Source organism: Meles meles, chromosome 6, assembly GCF_922984935.1.
Source record: "Meles meles chromosome 6, mMelMel3.1 paternal haplotype, whole genome shotgun sequence".
NCBI lineage: Eukaryota > Metazoa > Chordata > Mammalia > Carnivora > Mustelidae > Meles > Meles meles.
This window is the reverse complement of record NC_060071.1, coordinates 88,121,400-88,145,083: the sequence shown is the minus strand read 5'-3', so window position 1 is coordinate 88,145,083 and position 23,684 is coordinate 88,121,400. Positions and strand designations below refer to the sequence as shown.

General features: G+C 40.4%; 1 protein-coding gene across 2 annotated transcripts; it reads left to right on the top strand.

Moving 5' to 3' along the window:
* LOC123944873 (E2F associated phosphoprotein) lies at positions 1-22,236 on the top strand. 2 transcript variants are annotated; one of them, XM_046010286.1, is made up of 6 exons: positions 1-173; positions 6,287-6,468; positions 7,725-7,820; positions 9,338-9,455; positions 14,208-14,321; positions 21,768-22,236. In XM_046010286.1, exons 1-6 carry the CDS (start codon positions 100-102, stop codon positions 22,042-22,044), a joined length of 861 nt encoding a protein of 286 aa, XP_045866242.1. In that variant the 5' UTR covers positions 1-99; the 3' UTR covers positions 22,045-22,236. The 2 variants fall into 2 exon arrangements, with proteins under 2 accessions (XP_045866242.1, XP_045866243.1); XM_046010287.1 differs by lacking the exons at positions 9,338-9,455; positions 21,768-22,236 and having other exon boundaries at positions 2-173; positions 14,208-14,278.
* Positions 22,237-23,684: the final 1,448 nt, after the last annotated feature.

Here is a 23,684-nt window from a genome sequence, read left to right as displayed (position 1 = left end):
GGGCGGAAGTGGAGTGGCGGACGCTTTAGCTGGGGCACCTGCGGAGTAAACAGATGCTGTGCGTCGGCTGGTAGTCGGTGTCCGAGGGTGCAGGCCACCATGAACAGGCTCCAGGAGGACTACGACCCCTACGCAGTAGAAGAGCCTAGCGACGAAGAACCCGCTTTGAGCAGGTGGGCCCCTGCCCCGTCCCGGCTTCCGAGGCTTCGGGCCGAGGACAGGCTTTAGCCTCTTCCAGTCGCTGCGCCTGCCAGGCCCTTGCGGACCCTCGGCCCAGCGACTCGGGCGCCTTTCATGCCCCGCTGTTGCCTGTGGGACGCCAAGTGGGGTTCTGGTGAGGTTGCGCAGCCACGAGGGAGGCGGGGCGGACACCGGCGCGGGGAACGGGAATATTCTGGAATTACGCGTAAGTCTTCAAAAGCCTTGGGATCGAATCCTGCCTCTGCAGCTTACTAGCACAGTGAGTGAGAGCAGGTCACTTACCCTCGTTTTTTTCATCTACAGAAAGGGATAACAGCTGCATCTTAAGTATGTTTGAGACTAGTGGGACTTAGGGTGAAGTGACCCTCTCGAAGACTAAACTGTCATAAACAAATTAAGGAATACTCAGCTTTTTTTTTTTTTTAAGATTTTATTTATTTATTTGACACAAAGACAGAGCGAGCGAGCGAGCGAGCACAGTAGGGATCAATAGGCAGAGAGAGGGAGAAGCTGGCTAGCCTAGCAGGGAGCTCTCTGTGGGGCTAGATCCCAGGACCTTGGGATCACGACCTCATCCGAAGGCAGACGCTTAAGGACTGAGCCACTCAGGCGCCCGGTCAGCCAGCTTTTTTTGAGCACGTTTTGTATGCTTGTTTACGGCTACAGTTTTCTACAGGCTCTCCGTCTAGTAGGGGAAATAAGACACGTATTTGGAACATAAATATCTTGGAAAAAAGTATGTTATTGTAGAAAACGAGGACCTGAGACAGACACAGACGTTCTGGAGAGATTTCCAGGAGGGTTTCAGCTTACCTGGGGGAAGTTTGCAGTTATGCTGGCGAGAGATTTCCTAGCACGTTTATGGTTTTTGTTTTTTTTTTTTTTTTTAAAGATGGCAGCAGATCCTGTCCATAAACTCTAAAACATTCTGTCCCAACTAAGCTTTCTGTGAAACTGTCCTTCCTCCAGTCCTAATGTTTCATGGTATTATCCTGGGGAGGGGTTGTAGGCTTGGGAGATTGGACTGCTGTGAAGAGTATCTTGTGGGGAGTGAGGATGGATTCCAAGATTTCCTGCGAGTTTCAGGTAGTGGGTCTAGTCTGTGAAAGGAGATTATCAATTAGTAGGCCTCAATTAGTTTCATTGAAATTTCGTTGAAATAAGTTTCATTGAAATAAGCAGTATTTCCTGGACTTGAGTTACTCAGTCATTACCATCTCCATATTCACCTATATTACAACTTATTTAATATTTTTCTTTTTTTCTAAAGATTTTATTTATTTATTTGACAGACAGAGATCACAGGTAGACAGAGGCAGGCAGAGAGAGAGAGGAGGAAGCAGGCTCCCCGCAGAGCAGAGAGCCTGATGGGGGGCTCTATCCCAGGACCCTTGGATCATGACCTGAGCGGAAGGCAGAGGCTTTAACCCGCTGAGCCACCCAGGCGCCCCTAATATTTTTCTTTAAGATTTTTGTAGCTAAATTTCTTTTCTTTCTTTTTTTTGGGGGTGGGGTAGGGGTTAAGTTTCTTTAAAGAAGCTCTGTAATCCTGTGACAGTTGCCACTGGTAAGGTAACTGTGAGAATAAATACTATGAAATGGAACAGTGTTGTTAGACAGTATTGCCTGCTCAAGGCTCTGAGGCCAGCCAGTGCTGGTTGTCTTAATAAAGGGAGATTGGAGAGATTGGGAAAGTCTGTCAGGATTTGATTTTATCCTGCTTATAAGCTAGTATTTTATAGTCTTACTGTTTCATGGAACCTGGCAGAAAATAAGAAACTCCTGGGTTGGAGACTGCTCAGAGCAGGCAGAATGAGCATCACGATCGAGTTGGTTGCTCTTACTTCCCAACTCCTACAGAGATTGCACGAAGAGGCCCAGGTGCATGCTACACAGTCTGGATTGCATCATGGCTGAGGACCACTTGAGCTTGGGAATTCCACTTCTTTTACAGCAGTCAGTAAATAAGCCTGTTCTTTCTCCTGGAGAGAGACCTCACCTTATCCTTCAAGGCTGCACACTGTAAAACATAACCCTGAGAAATAGCCTGGGTGAAGAGTGGTGAGAACTTTGCATTCTTGACACCCTCAGCAAGAATATACCTGGCCCATACAGTATTGCCTCAGCTAGCTGTGCTGACACTTCTGAAATAGTCACGAGGGTTAGAGAAAATTTGTAATAAAAGTGACTCTCTTGTCTTGTGATTAATCTTTATTTAAAAAATTAAACTTCATGTTGAGGTAGGTTCAGAGGTAGTTATAAGAAATAGTATATGGGAAAAAAATCAGTGAATTGTATACTTAAGATTTTTAAAAATTAATTAATTAATTTATTTGAGAGAGCATGAGAGACAGAGAGAGAGCATGAGAGGGGAGAGGGTCAGAGGGAGAAGCAGAAGCAGACTCCCTGCTAGGCAGGGAGTCTGATGTGGGACTCCATCCCAGGAGTCCAGGATAATGACTGGAGCCAAAGGTAGTTGCTTAACCAACTGAGCCACCCACGTGCCTTTAATTTGTTTGTTTATTTAAGATTTTATTTATTTATTTAATTTATTTACTTGACAGAGATCACAGGCAGGCAGAGAGAGGTGGGGGGAGGCAGGCTCCCCACCAAGCGGAGAGCCCGATGTGGAGCTCGATCCCAGGACCCCGAGATCACGACCCGAGCCAAAGGCAGAGGCTTAACCCACTGAGCCACCTAGGTGCCCCTAATTGTATATTTAAATGTAAGAACTTGGGCGCCTGGGTGGCTCAGTGGATTAAGCCGCTGCCTTCGGCTCAGGTCATGATCTCAGGGTCCTGGGATCGAGCCCCGCATCGGGCTCTCTGCTCTGCAGGGAGCCTGCTTCCTCCTCTCTCTCTGCCTGCCTCTCTGCCTACTTGTGACCTCTCTCTCTGTCAAATAAATAAATAAATAAATAAATCTTTAAAAAAAAAAAATGTAAGAACTTATGACAGCAAATTAATGCCACAAGAAAAGTTAAAAAATAATACAGAGGGATTCTGTGTCTTCTCTATTCACTTTCCCTCGATGTTAACATTAGTAATCTTTGTATAATATTACAACTGGTGAAATTTGACCATTAATATGGTCAAAATGTAGAACATTTCCATTACCACAAGGATCCCTCATTGCCAGCTTTCTGCCCCACCGTGCCCTACTTAAATGCTGGTAACCACCAATCTATTATCCACTTCTATAATTTTGTCCTTTTTAAGAATATTATATAAATGGAATCATGCAGTATGTAAGTTTTTGGAATTGGCTTTTTTTATTCAGCATAGTTCTCTGGAGATTCATTCACATTGTTGTAGGTATCAGTAAATCATTCCTTTTTTATTGCTGACAACTATTTCACATTTTTTAAAACCATTCCCTTATTGAAGGATGTCTAGTTTCTCGTTTTGATTCTTGTGAATAAAGCATCTGTACATTCATGTATAGGTTTTTGTGTGAACATAAGTTTTCATTTCTCTGGGATATATGCCAAGGAATGTGATTGCCGGGTTGTGTGGTAGTTGCATGTTTGGTTTTATAAGAAACTGTCAAGCTATTTTCTTCTCTTTTTTTTTTTTTAAGATTTTATTTATTTATTTGACAGAGAGACACAGTGAGAGAGGGAACATAAGCAGGGAAAGCAGGAGAGGGAGAAGCAGGCTCCATCCCAGGACCCTGGGATCATGACGGAGCTGAAGGCAGACGCTTAACCACTGAACCTCCCAGCCGCCCCTGTCAAGCTATTTTCCATAGTATTTGTATCATTTTAGAGTCCTATCACAATGACTTCAAAGTTGTTTAGCAGCCTGTCTGTCCTGGTACTCCTTAAGATAATACATTGCACACTTTGGAAACACTGGAATATAGGATACATCAGTTTCTCAGCCTCAGTAGCATTGACATCTTGGATCACATAAGTCTCTGCTGTGTTGTGGGAGGCTGTCCTGTGCATTGTAGGATGTTTAACAGTATCCTTGACCTCTACCCACTGTTTGCCAGTAGTCCCTCCTCCCGCCTCTTAGTTGTCACAGTCAAAAATGTCTAGCTATGCCATATATTCCATGGAGGGCAAGATGTGCCTTAGTTGGAGACCAGTGGTATAATTCAAGGGTGAGGGGTTAAGACTGGAAAGATAAATTTTTTTTTTTTAAAGATTTTATTTATTTATTTGACAGAGAGAGATCACAAGTAGGTAGAGAGGCAGGCAGAGAGAGTGAGAGGGAAGCAGGCTCCCCGCCGAGCAGAGAGCCCGATGCGGGACTCGATCCCAGGACCCTGAGATCATGACCTGAGCCGAAGGCAGCGGCTTAAACCACTGAGCCACCCAGGCGCCCCCAGAAAGATAAATTTTTTTAAAAAGATTTTATTTATTTATTTGACAGGGAGAGAGACTGCAAGAGAGCGAACACAAGCAGGGGTAGCAGGAGAGGGAGAAGCAGGCTTCCCGCTGAGCAGGGATCCCAGTGCAGGTGGAAAGATAAGGTGAAACAAAATGGGGAAGGCTCTTTTGAGTGCTGTAGTTGATTTGGCCATAGATGATTTCTTTCAGAATTGGGTAGTGATGTGATGACAGTTTTTTAGGACTAACATTTTGGCAGCAGGATTAAGGATAGAACGAAATAAAAGAGTTTGGAGGCTTGGTGATCCTTAGGATATGGGGAAACAGGAAGAGTTAAGAGGACCCAAATGAGTATAGTGGTAAAGGAGAGAGGGAGTATATGGTTCAGGATGAGGAGTGTTAGATGAGGAATTCTCCTATGAGTAGAGTCTGGCTAAGGCCTCTATCATTAGCAAATTGGATGGTGCAAGTTGCATTTTTCAGATTTACGTTCTGCTGGAGGCTTAAAAGCATTGTCCTAGAAGAAGAATGTAGAGAAAAGAAAACCAGGGGTAGTCTGTAACTATTCATCAGACCACAAATAATTGAACATTATTTATGAACTATTGATTGTATTAGAAATATGTTAGGTGTTTCATTCATTTTGATAACATTTCATTTTTTTCTGGTATCTGGTTTATTTCTGTCATATTGCTATTAATGGGAAACCCAGGGGCAAAAGGCCAAGTAAACTGGCAGTAATTGCTCAGGAGAATTTGTAATATAATTTAACCTTCTTTTTATAGTTCTCTTTAGCCTTTAAAATTGTAACATCTAATTACTATCTGTTAACATTTTGTTTGGATATATTAGCTATATATTGGCTACATGTATTAAGTTTTAAGTACAAATAAGTTTTATTTAAGTATGTCAAAAAACTCCTAGTTTTGTGAAGTAAACTTTTGATTGTTGATAGAGTTATGAACTGGTGCAATACTTTTGGAAAAGAAGTTAGAAAGATGTTTTATGTCTAATTCTAGACATTTATCCTAAGGAAATCAACAGAAACAAAATTACATATGCCCTACTGAGATAATCATTGTAGTGTAATAACAAAGAGAAATATATGTACAGCATCTATAAGAGGAAATGTTATGCAGACTTTGAAAATATATTTGGAAATATGCGAAATGGTTGATCTTTTTTTTTTTTTCTTTTAAGATTTTATTTATTTGAGAGAGGGGGCACAGGCACACATGAGGGGGAGGAGCAAAAGGGGAGGGAGAAGCCGACTCCCGGCTGAGCAGGGAGCCTGCTGACCCTGAGATTACCCTGAGATCCTAACCTGAGTGGAAGGCAGATGCTTAACTGACTAAGCCACCCAGGCACCCTGAGAAATGGTTGATCTTTATTTATTTTTTTTTTAAAGAGTTTATTTATTTCTTGGACAGAGAGAGATAGATCACAAGCAGGCAGAGCAGCAGGCAGAGAGAGAGGGGGAAGCAGGCTCCCTGCCGAGCAGAGAGCCCAATGTGGGACTCGATCCCAGGACCCTGAGATCATGACCTGAGCCGAAGGCAGAGGCCTAACCCACTGAGCCACCCAGGCGCCCCGAAATGGTTGATCTTTAAATGAGAATAGCTGTTTGTAATATAATACATAACTGCAACCTTGTAAAAACTTAAAATTGTTGGGCAGTGAGATGATGGGAGTTTTAGGTCATTTTAATTTTCTAGTATTCACATGCCTTATGATTTAAATGCAAACTAGTTCTGAAGATGAAGTGGATGTGCTTTTACATGGAACGCCTGACCAAAAACGAAAACTCATCAGAGAATGTCTTACTGGAGAAAGTGAATCATCTAGTGAAGATGAATTTGAAAAAGAAATGGAAGCCGAATTAAATTCTACCATAAAAACAATGGAGGACAAGTTATCCTCTCTGGAAACAGGTAAACGTTTAGTTAGATTTTCATATAGATATTTTTCTTTTTTTCTAAGATTTTATTTATTTATTTGACAGAGAGAGATCACAAGTAGGCAGAGAGGCAGAGAGAGAGAGGAAGAAGCAGGCTCCCTGCTGAGCAGAGAGCCCAATGCAGGGATGGATCCCAGGACCCTGGGATCATGACCTGAGCCGAAGGCAGAGGCTCAACCCACAGAGCCACCAGGTGCCCCTGGTATAGATATTTTTCTAAGCTTCACAAGAGCAGGAACCTTATATATGCTCTGTTTTGTCGCACTGGCACTTTGAGTAGGTGCTTAATAAATATTTATTGAGTGAATGAATGAATATGTTTGAAAAGTTGAGCATAGTTTTCTTTGATGACTAGTGAAGAATTTTCCTGTTGTGGAAATGACACTGTTTAGTATTGTTTACTTGTGTAATTTTCTTTTGTAATTTTTGCCCTAGGATAAAAAAGACACACAAACTTATAGAAGGGTTTTTAGGGTTACATAGCACTGATACGGCAGAGTGAATGATAGGTCACCACAAATTCCTGTCTCATTTTAGTAAGTAATGAAACATACTTCATTTTGATGCTTTGTTTTTATGTGAAGTGTACCTGACCCCAAAACTGTTTTATACCTCAGCTTTGGTTTCCATGTATTAGCTGTATTACATATTAGCATATGTAATAGTAATAACAGTAAGAGCAAAAGCAGATGTTAATTAAGAGGAGGAATTAGGGACACAGGCTTGTGAGGACACGAATATAGTCTGAGTCGAATATAGTCTGAGTCGTGCCGCTGGGCACAACTGAGGAGAGGAAAGTATGTCCTTGAATCATGTCCCCTGCCTCTCTTTAGGGCTCTTATCCTCTTTCCCCTAAGGTCCCATAGGAGATGATGTTTATTTCCTGTTCTTAACAGTGTACCACATGGCTGAAAGGTAGAGATATGTATGGTGGCAACCTGGAAATAGGCTATTTTGTAATTCAATAAAATCTAATTCAAGATTTGTGAGAAGGGTGAGAGAAAAATTTTCTCATGATTTGGAACACTTCATTACATTGTAACAGTTACAGTTCTCTGTAATTGCATAGGGCATAGAAATTCAGCAAGTCATTGATGTGAAAGTATTTTTTCATCCAAATGAGATTGGGAATGGGTTGATAATTATTTTGAGGTGATGGAAGAGTAAGTTGCATTTTTTTCCTTGTCAGTTGTATATGGTTTAGTCTGTAAACTGCCCTTATGTAAATAGGGTCTTCCTCGGGAACTGGAAAAGTTGGAACAGCTCTGACAAAGTACTATGATGATATATATTTTGATTCTGATTCTGAGGATGAAGACAAAACAGGTAAGTAGCATGTTTACCAGGTTTAGAGGTTATATTTTATAGAAAAAAAGGTTTACCTAAGAATTACTGGATATTAGAATTTCCCTCCCGAGTTTCATCTTTTAAGAAATTCTAGGCTGTTGATGCGAAAACAAAAGCAGGAATTGATAAATAAGAACAGATGGGAATGCACATATGAAGACATGGGACCGGCAGGGGTGCTGCATGAGCACTGCATGGGCATATTAAGGAGAAGGGAGAGTGTGTCCCACCCAGCTCAGTCCTAACTTCTTCAGAGCTCTTGGCCCCCTTCTTAAGGTTCCTTAGTACAGCAACATTTGCTTTCACACCTGCAAATAGTTAATACATTTTTACAGAAAATATAGAAATTTATATATACTTTATATTTTACAGAAATTTTTCTAACTCATTGCTTTTTTATTGGCTTCTCTGTTCTCTGGAATTGATTTTGTATAAAATCTGAGCAAAGGTAAACATAGGAAGAGTTAAAACTGATTTAATTATATCAGTAATTATGCTGAAATGCACAAGTAACACATTTATATGGTAAAGAAGCAATTAGATGCTCAACTGACTGTGCCACTCAGGCACTCCAAGAAACAATTTTATATTTTTATATAATATTACCTAAATATTAACCTGTTTAAGTAAATTTAAAAAATCTAGTGCATGTAGATAACCATAGTGGGTTTTCACTTTTTTTAAAAAAAGATTTTCTTTATTTATTTTGAGAGAGAGAGAGAGACTGTGTGCACACATGCCTGCCTACGTGAGTCAGAGGAGGGGCAGGGGGAGAGGGAAAAATCTCAAACAGGCTCACCCTGAGTGTGGAGCCTGACATGGGGCTTGATCTCATGACCCTAAGATCATGATGCAAACTGAAATCAAGAGTTGGATGCTTAATTGACTGAGCCACTGAGGTGCCCCTGATTTTTTTTTTTAAGATTTTTTTTTTTTTTAAGATTTTACTTCTTTATTTGTCAGAGAGAGAGTGAGAGAGCGCATGCACAAGCAGGGAGAAAGGCAGGCAGAGGGAGAAGCAGGCTCCTCACTGAGCAAGGAGCCCCATGTGGGACTCAGTCCTGGGACCCTGGGATCATGACTTGAGCTAAAGGCAGACCCTTAACTGACTGAGCTACCCATGTACCCTGAAATTCTTTTATTCTGATTTCAGTAGCATTTTATATATGGGAATTTGTTGAGAATTTATAACGTCAGGAAGTTTTTGATCTTGGTTTACTTTGGTCTTTCTGAGACTGAATTCTCATAATTTGAGTACAGTTCTTGAGATAATAGTATGTTTTTAGTGAAGAAACAATTTTTTCCTCCTCTGTCATCTTCATTTTAGTGCCTTATTAATTGGACAAGAAATTTATTTGGAGGAATAGTTAAAAAAATTTTTGGGGGGAAATACACATAGAAAAAAAAAATGTAGCTGAAGATTCTATGTTCTGTATTAAAGAAGTGTGTGCTTTAGACATGATACCTAGCCATATCCTTAACATATTCTAAATTAGCACAGGTGACCAAGAAGAAGAAGAAAAAGCGACATAGGATTCCAACAAATGATGAGTTACTATATGATCCTGAAAAAGATAACAGAGATCAGGCCTGGGTTGATGCACAGAGAAGAGGGTAAGAACTTAACTTTAATATTTAGAATCTTTAGAGAAAAATGATTAAGAGATGATTTTTACTACATTCACATTTTTAAAAAGAGATTTTATTTCGGGGCGCCTGGGTGGCGTTAAAGCCTCTGCCTTTAGCTCGGGTCATGATCCCAGAGTCCTGGGATCGAGCCCCAAGTCGGGCTCTCTGCTCAGTGGAGAGCCTGCTTCCTCCTCTCTCTCTGTATGCTTCTCTGCCTACCTGTGGTCTCCGTCTGTCAAGTAGATGGATGGAATCTTTATTAAAAAAAAAAAAAAAAAAAGATTTTGTTTATTTATTTGTCAGAGAGAGAGAGAGGGAGAGCATAAGCAGGGGGAGTGGCAGGCAGAGGGAGAAGCAGTCTCCTGCTGAGCAAGGAGCCTGATGTGGGACTCAGTCCCAGGACCCTGGGATCATGAACTGAGCCAAACGCAGACATTTAACCGACTGAGTCACCCGGGCATCTTTGTGTTTACATTTTGAATTTATGTGTATTGTGTTCATACAGACATACATTAAAAAAAGAATTTTGGAAGAAAACTGTTGAATTATTTATTTTGAAAATTACCAGCAGATTTCACTCAGATGACTTATTTTTTTTAGATTTTTCTAAAAGATTTATTTATTTATTTGACAGAGAGAGGGAGCGAGAGGGAGAATGAGTTTGGTGGCAAGGGGCAGGAGATGGGGAGTCTTTTAAAAAAATATTTATTTATTTGACAGAAAGAGCACAAGCAGGGGGAGCAGCAGAGGGAGAGGGACAGGCAGGGCTCCAGGCTGAGCAGGGAGCCTGATGTGGGGCTCGATTCCAGGACCCTGGGATCATGACCTGAGCTGAGGGTAGATGCTTAACTAACTGAGCCAATCAGGTGCCCTGGGGAGAGAATCTTAAGCAGACTCTGCTCTGAGAATGGAGCCTGACTCGGGGCCTCATCTCGTTGAGTCTGAGATCACAACTTGAGCTGAAACCAGGTGTCAGAAGCTTAATTGACTGTGCCATTCAGGCACCTGTCAGGTAATTTATTTTTAAAAAACTACTGTTGTTGAATTCAAACTGCTGTAGCCAGTCTCTCTGTTGAAGAAATAATGCTGACTTTTCTCAAATAGACATAATTTCAGATTATTTGGAGATTAAACATTTATGTGGAGGAAGAGTGGATGTTATATTTTACACCTGAATTGTTCTTTTTAATTATTTACAGATTCGATTTTTAAAATATTTTATTTATTTATTAGAGTGACCGCTGGGGGGGCGGGGAGTAGCAGAGGGAGAGGGAGAAGCAGACTCCCCGCTGTGTGGGGAGCTTGACACGGGACTCCATCTTAGGATCCTGAGATCATGACCTGAGCTGAAGACAGATGCTTAACCACTGAGCCATTCGGGCGCCCCACAAATTAGATTTTTTTTAAATTGAGGAGATATTCACATAATATAAAATTAATCATTTAATTTATTTAAAGATTTTAATTATTTGACAGAGATCACAAGCAGGCAGAGAGGCAGGCAGAGAGAGAGAGAGGAGGAAGCAGGCTTCCCGCTGAGCAGAGAGCCCCGATGTGGGGCTTGATCCCAGAACCCTGGGATCACGACCTGAGCTGAAGGCTTTAACCTACTGAGCCACCCAGGCGCCCCTATTTAATTTATTTAAAATTAGTCATTTTATAAGGTGAACAATCCAGTGGCATTTAGTATATTCACAGTGTTAGGCAGCTACTACCTCTGTTTTTCAAACCATTTTCATCATCCCAAGAGGAAATGCCTTAAACTGGAACTTGTTTTCCAGTTCCAGTTTATGAAGGCTAATTTGTCATACAACTAAAAGCTAGGCAGTATACTGCTGTTACCCAGTGCTTTCCTCACCTGGCTGTGCTTCAGAATCACCTGGGAAGAATTAAATGCAAACCTTGGAGTCCCATTCTAGGAAGCTTTGATGTAGCTAAGGTAGTAGGGGCCGGGATGATAAACTCTTGAAAACTGAACAACAGAAGATAAATCAAGTATTTTTTAAAAAAAAATATTTATTTATTTGACAGAGAGATCACAAGTAGGCAGAGAGCAGGCAGAGAGGGGGAAATAGGCTCCCTGCCAAGCAGAGTCCGATGTGGGGCTTGATCCCAGGACCCTAAGATCATGACCTGAGCCAAAGGCAGAGGCTTAACCCACTGAGCCACCCAGGCTACCCATAAATCAAGTATATTTAAGTCCAGAGAGAGTTTGATGTTGTTGGGTGTTTGTACCTTACCTTTTAGCCTCCAGTCTCCCACTTTGTTCTTTGTTATTTTTCCTTCTTTTTTTTTTTTTTTAGATTGTTTTTATTTATTTATTTGACAGAGAGAGATCACAAGTAGGCAGAGAGGCAGGCAGAGAGAGTGAGAGGGAAGCAGGCTCCCTGCCGAGCAGAGAGCCCGATGCGGGACTCGATCCCAGGACCCTGAGATCATGACCCGAGCCGAAGGCAGCGGCCTAAACCACTGAGCCACCCAGGCGCCCCCCATAACTCCCTTTTCAGAAACATATGCTTTTATACTTTAGTACCTTCATAAGTAGATTTGTGTTATACTTTTGCAGTCAGCAAATGTTCACTGAACAGTGACTATGTACCAGACACTGTTCTAGATTCTTGAAATACAACAAATAACAAAAGACAAAAATCTTTTTTTTTTTTTTTAAGATTTATTTATTTGACAGAGAGAGATCACAAGATCACAAGAGATCTCTCACAGGGAGGCTGAGCAGAGAGCCCAGTATGGGACTTGATCCCAGGACGCTGAAATCATGACCTGAGCAGAAGGCAGAGGCTTAACCCACTGAGCCACCCAGGCGCCCCTAAACAGACAAAAATCTTAAAGCACTTAGAGCTTACATGCTTGCTTTTAAAATGTAGCTTTGCTAGGGTTTTCAAATTAATAGAATTTATTTATTTAGATTTATTTTTTTATTTATTTGAGAGAGAAAATGCAGATGAGGGAGGGAAAGAGAGAGAGACTCTCAAGTGGTTCCCTGCTGAGTGTGGAGCCTGATGCTGCGTCAGTCCCGCCACTCCCCGAGAGGTCATGACACAAGTCAAAACTGGAAGTTGGACTCAACTGACACAGCCACTCAGGCACCCCAAGAGACTTTATTTTTTAGAACAGTTTTAGATTTACAGAAATATTGAGCCAATAATACAGAGTTCCTGTCTACCCTCCCACAATAACACACACACATAGACACACAGAGTTTCACCTATTACTAACATGTTACATTAATATGTACATTTATCACAATTAATGAACCAGTATTTATATATCATTATAAACCAAGGTCCATACTTTATTCAGATTTTCTTAGTTACCTACTACGTATTTTCTTTTTTTTTTTTTAAAGATTTTATTTATTTATTTGACAGAGAGATCACAAGTAGTCAGAGAGGCTGGCAGAGAGAGAGGGGGGGAAACAGGCTCACTGCTGAGCAGAGAGCCCGATGTGGGGCTCGATCCCAGGACCCTGAGATCATGACCTGAGCCGAAGGCAGTGGCTTAACCCACTGAGCCACCCAGGTGCCTCCTTACTACGTATTTTTGATTGCAAGAGCCCATCCAGGATACCAGGTACTTAAAGTTGTCATGTCTCTTTAGGCTCTTCTTGCTGTTGACAGTTTCTCAGACTTTCCTTGGTTTTGATGATCTTAACAGTTTTTAGGAGTAGTGGTCAGGTATATTGTAGGAGGCCACTCTATTGGAATGTGTAATGTTTTTCATAGATTAGACTGGGATTATGGGTTTTGGTGAGGAAGACCACAGAGACAAAGTGCCATTTTCATCACATTGTAATGAAGGGCACATACTGTCAACATGATTTATGATTGTTAATGTTGATCTTGGTCGCCTTGGTGAGGAACTGTCAGGTTTCCTGCTGTAAAGTTAACTCTCTACCCCTTCTTTGCATACTGTACTTTGGGAAGGAAGTCACTGTGTGCAGCCCAGACTTGAGGAGTGGGGAGTTATGCTCCACTTCCTTGGGGGGAGAATATCTTCGTAAATTATTCTTTCATACGGGAGATTTGTCTGTTCTTCATCCTTCCCTTCGTTCATTCATTCATTCATATCAGTATAGCCTCAGGGATATTTATTTATACTTTGGGTTATAATCCAATATTGTTTTATTTTGTTCTAATTGTTTCAGCTTTGGCCATTGGGAACTCTTTCAGCTGGCTTTTGTGACCCCTTGACATACCTGCTTCATTGTTTTTGAGCACTTCCTTACTTTCTGGAAGTACAGGAAGCTCCAGGTTCATCTCGTATGCCTGTTCCTAGAATCAGTCATTTCTCTCAGGAGTGCTAGTTTCTTTTATTGGAGAGTGGCATTAGACATCAAGATCTTGGGGACACCTGGCTAGCTGATTTGGTAGAGCATGTGCCTTTTTTTTAATTTTTAAGGTGGGGGGAAGAGAGAGGTGGGGAAGGGCAGAAGCAGAGGGGGAGAGAGAATCTTAAGCAGGCTCCATGCCCAGAGTGGAGGCTGACATGGGGTTCAATCTCACAACCCTGAGGTCATGACCTGAGCTGAAATCAGGAGTTCAACACTTGACCCACTGAGCTACCCAGGCACCCCAGAGCATGTGACTCTTAATCTTGGGGTTGTGAATTCAAGCCCCATGTTGGGCGTGGAGCCCTTTAGAAAAAAAGAATCAGGGTTTGGCTTTAATGTATGTATGTCTCTCCCACTACCCCCATCAACCTTTTCTTTTTCTGTTGTAGCTACCATGGTTTTGGAATACAGAGGCCACATCAACAACAGCAGCCTGTTCCAAATAGTGATGCTGTCTTGAATTGCCCTGCCTGCATGACCACACTATGTCTTGATTGCCAAAGGTAACGAATAAAGGGTGACCACATGCACACACAAAACGAAATAAAATTTGGTGGTCTTTGTTTAAATCAGAAATAGACTGTCGAGGTATATACTTAATAATTTTTTTTTTTTTTAAATTTTTATTATTTGATAGAGAGCACAAGCAGGGGGAATGGGAGAGGGAGAGGGAGAAGCAGGCTCCCCTCTGAGCAGGGAGCCCGATGCGGGACTCAATCCCAGGACTCTGGGATCATGACCTGAACTGAAGGCAGACATTTAATTGACTGAGCCACCCAGGCACCCCTATACTTAGGAATTCTGATAAAGTTCTGTCCTCACATATCCTTGCTGCTACATGATTAATCTTTATACAAATAATTTTGGTTATATGTATTTCTGTTATAAGTAGTTTTTCTAATAAAGCACTTTCAGTGCTGACAAGGATTCATTGAAACTGCATGTATGTTATAGAATGACATAATCTGTCAAAGACACTTTTCAAAAAAATTGTGATGAAATACATATAACATTTATCATTTTAACCATTAAAAATTTTTCATTAAAGAGTTTATCATTTGGATATTCAGTTTATTATCAACTAGAACAATTAAAAATTTAGACTCTTTTCCTAGCTTTATTGAGATGTAAGTGACATAACATTGTTTATATGTTAGTTTCAAGTATACAACATGATGATTTGATATACACATGTATTGCAAAACAGTTACCACAATAAGGTAAGTTAACACATCCATCACCTCACATCTATACCTGTTTTGTGTGTGTGTTGAGAACTTTTAAGGTCTGCTTTCTTAGCAACTTTCAAGTATGTAGTTCAACATTGTTAACTACATGCTGTTTATTACATCCCCAGACCTTCCTCATCTTATAACTGGAAGTTTGTACCATTTGACTGTTTTCATTCATCCACTCTTCCCCCACCAACCACCAGTCTACTCTGTTTCTATGAGTTCATTTTGTTTGGATTCACATATAAGTGAGATCAGTAATTTTTTGTCTCTGTCTGACTTACTTCATTTAGTATAGTGCCCTTAAGCTCATCCATGTTTTCACAAATGGCAGGATTTCCTTCTTCTTCTTCTTCTTTTTTTTTTTTTTTTTTCCATATTCTATTCTATTTATACACCATGTTTTCTTTATCCATTCACCTGTGTATGGACACTTAGTTTGTTTCCATGTTTGGCTTTTATGAATAAAGCTGCAGTAGATTTTGGGGGAGAAGACCACAGAGGTAAAGTGTTGTTTTCATTATATTATATCAAGGGCACAGACTGTCAACAACAAAAAAGTCAATAGATTTATGACTGTTAATGTTGAACTTGATCACCTGGCTGAGATGGCGGTGGAGATATCTCTTTGAGGTAGTGATTTCATTTCCTTCAGACACATACCCAAAAGTGGGATTGCTTGATCATATGGTAGTTCTATTCTTAATATTTTTTTTTTTTTTAAGATTTTATTTATTTATTTGACAGAGAGAGATCACAAGTAGACAGAGAGGCAGGCAGAGAGAGAGAGGGAAGCAGGCTGCCTGCTGAGCAGAGAGCCCGATGCGGGACTCAATCCCAGGACCCTGAGACCATGACCTGAGCCGAAGGCAGCGGCTTAACCCACTGAGCCACCCAGGCGCCCCTATTCTTAATATTTTTTAAAAGGTTTTATTTATTTGACAGAGAGAGAACATAGGTAGGCAGACCAGCAGGCAGAGGGAGAGTGCGCTGAGCAGGGAGCCTGATGTGGGGCTTGATCCCAGGACCCTGGGATCATGACGTGAGCCGAAGGCAGCCACTTAACTGACTGAGCCACCCAGGCGCCCCACTATTCTTAGTATTTTGAGGAGGTGCCATACTGTTTTCCAGAGTGACTATACCAATTCATATTCCCACCAGTAATGCAAAAGGGTTCACTTTTGTTTTTTCTTGTCTTTTCGATATTAGCCATTCTAACAGGTGTGAGGTGATAACTCACTGTAGTTTTTGATTTACATTTTCCTGATGATTAATGATGATGAACACCTTTTCATGTACCTTTTGGCCATTTGTGTATCGTTTTTTGGAAAAAATGTCTGTTTTGGTTCTTTGCCAATTTTTGCTTTACTTTTTGTTGAGTTGTATGAGTTTCTTGGATATTAACCCTTTGTCAGATACATAATTTATAAATATTTTCTCCCATTCCATAGGTTCCCTTTTCCTTTTGTTGATGATTTCTTTGCTGTGCAGAAGCTTTTGAGCTTGATGTAGTCCCACTTGTTTATTTTTGCTTTTGTTGCTGTGGTTATCCAAAAAGTCATTGCCAAGACCCATGTTGAGCTTTTTCCCTATGTTTTCTTTGAATAGTTTTATAATTTCAGGTCTCACATTTATGTTTTTAATCCATTTCAAGTTAATTTTAGTGAGTGGAGTAAGTCAGGGTCTGGTTTCATTCTTTCGCATGTAAATATCTGATTTTTCCAAAATCATTAACTGAAGAGATTATCTTTCTGGCATTGCATATTTTTTTTTTTTAAAGATTTTATTTTATTTATTTGACAGAGAGAGATCACAAGTAGGCAGAGAGAGAGGAGGAAGCAGGCTCTCTGTGGAGCAGAGAGCCCGACACGGGGCTCGATCCCAGGACCCTGAGATCGTGACCTGAGCCGAAGGCAGCGGCTTAATCCACTGAGGCACCCAGGTGCCCCTGGCATTGCATATTTTTGGCTCCCTTATCAAGTAGTAGTTAACCATGTATGCATGAGTTCATTTTTGGGCTCTCTGTTCTGCTCCAGTGGTGTGTGAGTCTGTTTTTATGCCCAAACTGTATTGTTTTGATTACTATAGCTTTGTAGTACAGTTTGAAATTGGGACGTGTGATGCCTCCAACTTTGTTGTTATTTCTCAGGGTTGCTGTGCCTGTTTGGGGTCTTTTGTGATCCCATACAGCTTTGAGGGTTTTTTCTATTTCTGTGAAAAATGCCATTGAAATTTTGATAGATTGCATTGACTAAGATGGCTTTGGGTAGTGTGGACATTTTAATAATGGTAATTCTTGGGGCACCTGGGTGGCTCAGTGGGTTAAGCCTCTGCCTTCAGCTCAGGTCATGATCTCAGGGTCCTGGGATTGAGCCCCGCATTGGGCTCTCTGCTCAGTGGGGAGCCTGCTTCTCCCTCTCTCTGTCTGCTGTTCTACCTACTTGTGATCTTCCTCTCTGTCAAATAAATAAATAAAATTTAAAAAAAAATTATGGTAGTTCTCTGATGCATGCACTTGGGATATCTTTCCATTTACTTGTATTTTCTTCAGTTTCTTTCATGAATGTTTTACAGTGTATAAATCTCTCACCTCCTTGGTTAAGTTTATTTCCAAGTATTTTATTATTTTGGATGGCATCATGAATGGGATTATTTTCTTAATTTCTTTTTTAGATAATTTACTGTTAATGTACAGAAACAGTAGCTTTTTGTATATTGGTTTTGTATCCTGAAACTTTCCTGAATTTCATATTTGTTTTTTATTTTGTTATTTATTATTAAGATATTTATTTGAGAGAGAGAGAGAGAGAGAGAGCGCACAAGAGGGAGAGTGGCAGAGGGAGAAGGAGAAGCAGGCTTCCCACTGAGCAGGGAGCCCCGTGTAGGCCCCGATCCCAGGACCCTGGGATCATGACCCAAGCCGAAGGCAGACATCCAACCAGCTGAGCCACCCGGGCACTCCTCATATTTATTTTAACATTTTTTTGGTGGCGTCTGTGATATTTTATGTTTAAAAGATTATGTTTCTGCAAACAGACAGTTGTACCTCTTTCTTTCCTATTTGGATACCTTTTATTTCATTTTCTTGCCTGATTGCCCTGGCTGGACTTAAAGGACAATGTTGAATAGGTGAGAGGGGTGAGAGGGGGTACTCTTTGTTCCCTGTTTTAACCATTTTAAATGTACGATTCAGTGACATTAACTACTTTCACAATATTGTGCAGCTGTCTCCACAGTCCACTTCCAGAACTTTTTTTTTTGTCATTCCAGACAGAAACTCTGTACCCATTAGACAGAATTTCCCCATTCTCCACCCCTACCCACCCCAGCCTGTGGTAACCTCTCTTCTGTTTTTCTTTCTGGATCATTCATTGCTTATGTATAGAAGTGAACAGATTTTTGTGTGTTGATTTTGTATCCTGCCGCTTTGCTGAATTAGTTCATCAGCTCTAGTAGTTTTTTGTGCAGTCTTCAGTTTCCTACATATAAGGTCATGTCATTGGGATGCCTGGATGGCTCCCTTAGTTAAGCATCTGACTCTTGATTTCACCCCAGGTCATGACCTCAGGGTGTGGGCTTGAGCCCTGCATTGGGCTGTGGTGGGCATGGAGCCTGCTTGGGATTTTCTCTCTCCCTCTACCCCTCTTGTCTTCTCTTTCTCTCTCCCTTCCTGTCTCTGTCTCTCCCTTCCTGTCTCTGTTTCTCTCTCTCAAAAAAAAAAAAAAATGTGTGTGTGTGTGTGTGTGTGTGTGTGTGTGTGTGTCTTTGTGTGTGTGTGTGTCTGTGTCCGAAACTAAGTGATACTGTGGGTGGTGGATTTGTTCTAGGTACTAATGAATAGCCAGATACAGTTCACCTTATTATAAGCTAACTTGAGGTTTTTGATCATCTGCAACAAGTAAATTTTGTGCTTTCCAAATGAACTCTTAGCTTTTTGTATATAAATTGACAACCCAGAGCATACTTATGGAATGCAGGAAAAGTAAAATGTCTTTGTACTGCAGTTGTTTCTCTTCCAAGTTAAACCGTGTTATTATAGAGTTGCTGTACTGAAAAGAAGTTGTTCCATAATGTAACAGATAGAAATCAGCCTTGGTAAAAACTGTGTTCCATGTTAATACAGGATTCTAGTCCAGTGGAGTATAAATGACATTTTTATAATTTTACTTGGAGAAGTACCAGCTTGCATAGTCTAAATTCTTTGTGGGTTGTGTTGGTGGTGGAGATCAACATGTGGAACTAATGAAAGTATACCTGCGTTTGCTGTGTTTAGCCAGATAGATATTTCTGTTGCATGAGGCTTAAGGGGAGAAAAATCCAACTTATTGGGTGGGGAAAGAGGTAGGAAAATACTGAGTATATGAGGAGAACAAATGAAGCATTTTCTATTCTGTATACTGCTAGAGTAAAGCCAGGAGTGGACATTATAAAGTTGGAAGCTCTTTAAGCTTTTATAAAACTGTAGCTTTTACTAAAATGGTGACAAGAACAGTACCACTTTTTTTTAATTTAATTTTTTAAGGATTTTATTTATTTATCTGACAGAGATCACAAGTAGGCAGAGAGGCAGACAGAGGGGGAGGGGGATGCAGGGCCCCCACTGAGCAGAGAGCCTGATGCAGGACTCGATCCCAGGACCCTGAGATCATGACCTGAGCTGAAGGCAGAGACTTAACCCATTGAGCCATCCAGGTGCCCCTTTAATTTCTATTAATTAATTAATTAATTAATTAATTATTTGACAGACAGAGATCACAAATAGGCAGAAAGGCAGGCAGAAAGAGAGGAAGGGAAGCAGGCTCCCTGCTGAGTAGAGAGCAGTGGGAAAGAGGATATATTCATTCTTTAAACTATTCTCTATTAACAAGTTTTTTCCTGTTCTTAAAATAACTCTTAACATTATTTTATTTTTTTTTTTAAAGATTTTCAGAGAGATAGAGCACAAGTAGGCAGAGTGGCACGCTGAGGGAGAGGGAGAAGCAGGCTCTCCACTGAGCAGGGAACCCAATGCGGGGCTTGATCCCTGGACCCTGAGTCAAAGGTAGCTGCTTAACCGACTGAGCCACCCAGGCACCCCACTTAACATTTCTTTAAATTTCCCATTTTGTTCTCATGTTTTTATTTTGTTTATATTTCAGTAAGTTTTTTTGTTCTTAAATTTTAACTACATTCAGCAGGGATCCTGCTCCTCCTCCCCCCGCCCCACTGCAGCCTGCCTGTGCCTACTTGTGATCTCTGTCTATCGAAAAAATAAATCTTAAAAAAATTTTAACTACATGGAGAGGTGAGAATATATACAGTGGGGAAAAAAGATAGTCTCTTCAGTAAATGATGCTGGGAAAATTGGACTACTTTGTAACACCATACACAAAAATAAATTGAGGACCTAAATGTGAAACCTGAACCATAAAACTCCTAGAAGAAAACAATAAGAAGTAATTTCTTTGCTGTCAGCCATTTCCCCAGATTTGTTTCCTAAGGCAAGGAAAAAAATAGCAACATTTTTCCAGATATGTCTTCTAAGGCAAGGGAAATAAAAGCAAAAATAAACTGATAAGACTACACCAAAATAAACATCTTTTGCACAGTGAAGGAAACCATCAACAATATGAAAAGACAACTCATAGAATGGGAGAAGATATTTGCAAGTGATCTATTTGTTACAGGATTAATATCCAAAATATGTAAAGAACTGATACAACTCAACACTGAAAAACCCGAATAATCTGATTAAAATGGGCAGAGTACTGAATAGATGTTTTTCTGAAGTAGACTTATAATGTCCAACAGATAACACGAAAAGATGCTCAGCATCATTAATCATCAGGGAAATGCACTTAAAACCACAGTGAGATACTATCTTATATTTGTCGTGATGGCTAGAATCAAAAAGACAAAAAGTGTTGGTCAGGATGTGGAGAAAAGGAAACTCTCGTGTACTGTTGGTGGGAACGTAAATCGGTGCAGTTATGGTAGAAAACAGCATGGAAATTCCTAAAAAAAAAATTAAAAATAGAAATAACCAGTGATGCAGTCATTCCAGTATGGAGTATTTATCCAGAAAGTGAAAACTGAAATTCGAAAAGATATATGCACCCTTGTGTGTACTGTAGTATTTACAGTAGCCAAGATATGAAAATAACCTAAGTATGCTTTGATCAATGAATAAAGAGACTGTGGTATATGCACACAATGGAATATTACTCAGCCCTAAAAAGGCTGAGGGTCTTGCCTTTTGTGACAACATGGATAGACCTAAAGGGTATTATGCTAAGTGGAATTAAGTCAGAGAAAGACAAATATTATATTATTTCACTTATACATAGACTCTAAAAAGCAAAACAGATGAATAAATGATGAAAAGCAGAAACAGACCCATAATTATAGAGAACAAATTGATGGTTGCCAGAGGGGAGCACGGTGGGGGATGGCCAGCATGAGTGAAGGGGAGTGGGAGATACAGGCTTCCAGGTGTGGAGTGAATAAGTCATGGGTATAAAATACAGTGATACTGTAATAGCATTGTATGTTGACAGATGGTAGCTGCACTGCTCTGTTGAGTATAATAGTGTGTAAACTTCTTGAATCACTGTGTTGTACACCTGAAACCAGTGTAACACTGTCAACTATACTTCAGTAAAATTTTTAAAAAGTCTAAATGGATAACCTATTAAAAAAGAACATAAATCCAAATTCTTCATTTCATTTTCCTCTTAGGCACGAATCCTACAAAACTCAGTATAGAGCAATGTTTGTGATGAATTGTTCTGTCAACAAAGAGGAGGTTCTAAGATACAAAATCCCAGAGAACAGGAAGAAAAGGCGAGGCCCTAAGAAGATGAGATCCAGCCATGAGGATGCTGCAGAGCCGGCAGAGGCACAAGCAGAAGAACTTTACCACCCAGTCATGTGCACTGAATGTTCCACTGAAGTGGCAGTCTATGACAAGGACGAAGTCTTTCATTTTTTCAATGTTTTAGCAAGTCATTCTTAAATAGCTTAGTTGGCATTTAATTGCCCAATACCATATATAAGGCAAATATGGACAGTTCTTTTCCTTCTGAGCGGTTATTTGAGGACACATCGTTTATCTTTTTGAAAGAGAATGGTTGTCAGCCTTCATCTCTTCACCCCCTTAAAAATTTTTTTTCCCTAGCTCTGATGGGACTCATTATTCATTCCCTTTTTGAGGGGCATTTGGAAACTATGGGGCTTTTTCTATATTAAAGCTCTTTAGAATTAAAATGTTCTGGAGTTATAAGTAATCTTTGTTTCAGTGTTATTTTTATTTTTTATTTTGGTTGTACTTGTGGTGTGATTAAACTAGAAACTATTTCCTGGCTTCTGTCTATATTGTTTTTGCTAAGAAGTATTTTTATTTACTTTCTACCTTATAGTATGGAGTGACAGTATTTAGTAACTGTTACAATTACATGGAGTTAATATTATCAGGTGTTTTGAGTAATTAATATAGGTCTTTCCCTAAAAGGATTGTGTAGTAACGGTATTCTAAATGTAGTGAATTAACACAGTAAATAGAAATTTCTGGTGAGGAAAAGCAACCTCACCCTCCACCCTTAGACTTAAAAATCCTGTTTCTGGGGCGCCTGGGTGGCTCAGTTGGTTGAGGCCTCTGCCTTCGGCTCAGGTCATGATCCCAGGGTCCTGGGATCGAGCCCCGCATCGGGCTCTCTGCTCCGCAGGGAACCTGCTTCCTTCTCTCTGCCAGCCTCTCTGCCTACTTGTGATCTCTGTCTGCCAAATAAATAAACAAAATCTTAAAAAAAAAAAAAAATCCTGTTGCTGCCTCTTGTACCCCGATTTGTTCTAGAACTTCTGTTTCCAACAACCAATGTGTTGTTTTTCCTTTCTTCTTTGTAGTAATAGTATAAAAATCAATAGTGACCGCTTGGAGGAAATTGCATCATAGGCATTGGTGCTTTTGAAAAGAATGAACTGTTTTTAAAACATTAGGAAACTCAGGGTCCTGATATTCTAATAGTGATATGATAGAGTGGAGTAAAGTCAGGAAATATATTTTTTAAAGATTTTATTAGAGAGAGAATGAGTAGGGGAAGGAACAGAGGCAGAGGGAGAAGTAGACTCCCTGCTGAGCAAGGAGTCCAAAGTGGGACTCCCATCCTGGGACTCCGGGATCATGACCTGAGTGGCTCAGGTGCCCAGGAAGTACTTTTTTTTTTTTTGTTTTTTAAGACTTTATTATTTATCAGAGGGAGGGAACACGAGGAGGGGGAAGAGGAGAGTGGGGAGCCTGACAGGGGGCTCAATCCTAGGACCTTGCAATCATGACCTGAGCTGAAGTCAGATGCTTAACCATCTGAGCCACCAAGGTGCCACACGAAATACTTTTTTTAAAGATTTTATTTTTTAATTTTTGAAAGTAATCGCTAATGTGGGGCTGGAACTCATGACCTTGAGATCAAGAGTCATGTGCTCTACTGACTAAGCCAGCCAGGTGGCCCAGGAAATATGTTTTAATTCAGGTTCTCTCACACTAATCTTGGTCAGGTTTGTTCCTGTGAGTCTCCATTTTCCCATTTATAAAGTGAAAAGATAGGACAAGGACACTGATTGCTCACAGAAGTCAGGGCTCAGCAGAGCTTGAGGGGAACC

What these genes read in the sequence shown, in the direction of transcription:
- LOC123944873 (XM_046010286.1), top strand. Translation starts at nt 100, where the DNA reads ATGAACAGGCTCCAGGAGGACTACGACCCCTACGCAGTAGAAGAGCCT. An exon ending in GTTATCCTCTCTGGAAACAG is followed by an intron (nt 6,469 to 7,724) that starts GTAAACGTTTAG and finishes TTATGTAAATAG; the next exon opens with GGTCTTCCTCGGGAACTGGA. An exon ending in TGAGGATGAAGACAAAACAG is followed by an intron (nt 7,821 to 9,337) that starts GTAAGTAGCATG and finishes ATTCTAAATTAG; the next exon opens with CACAGGTGACCAAGAAGAAG.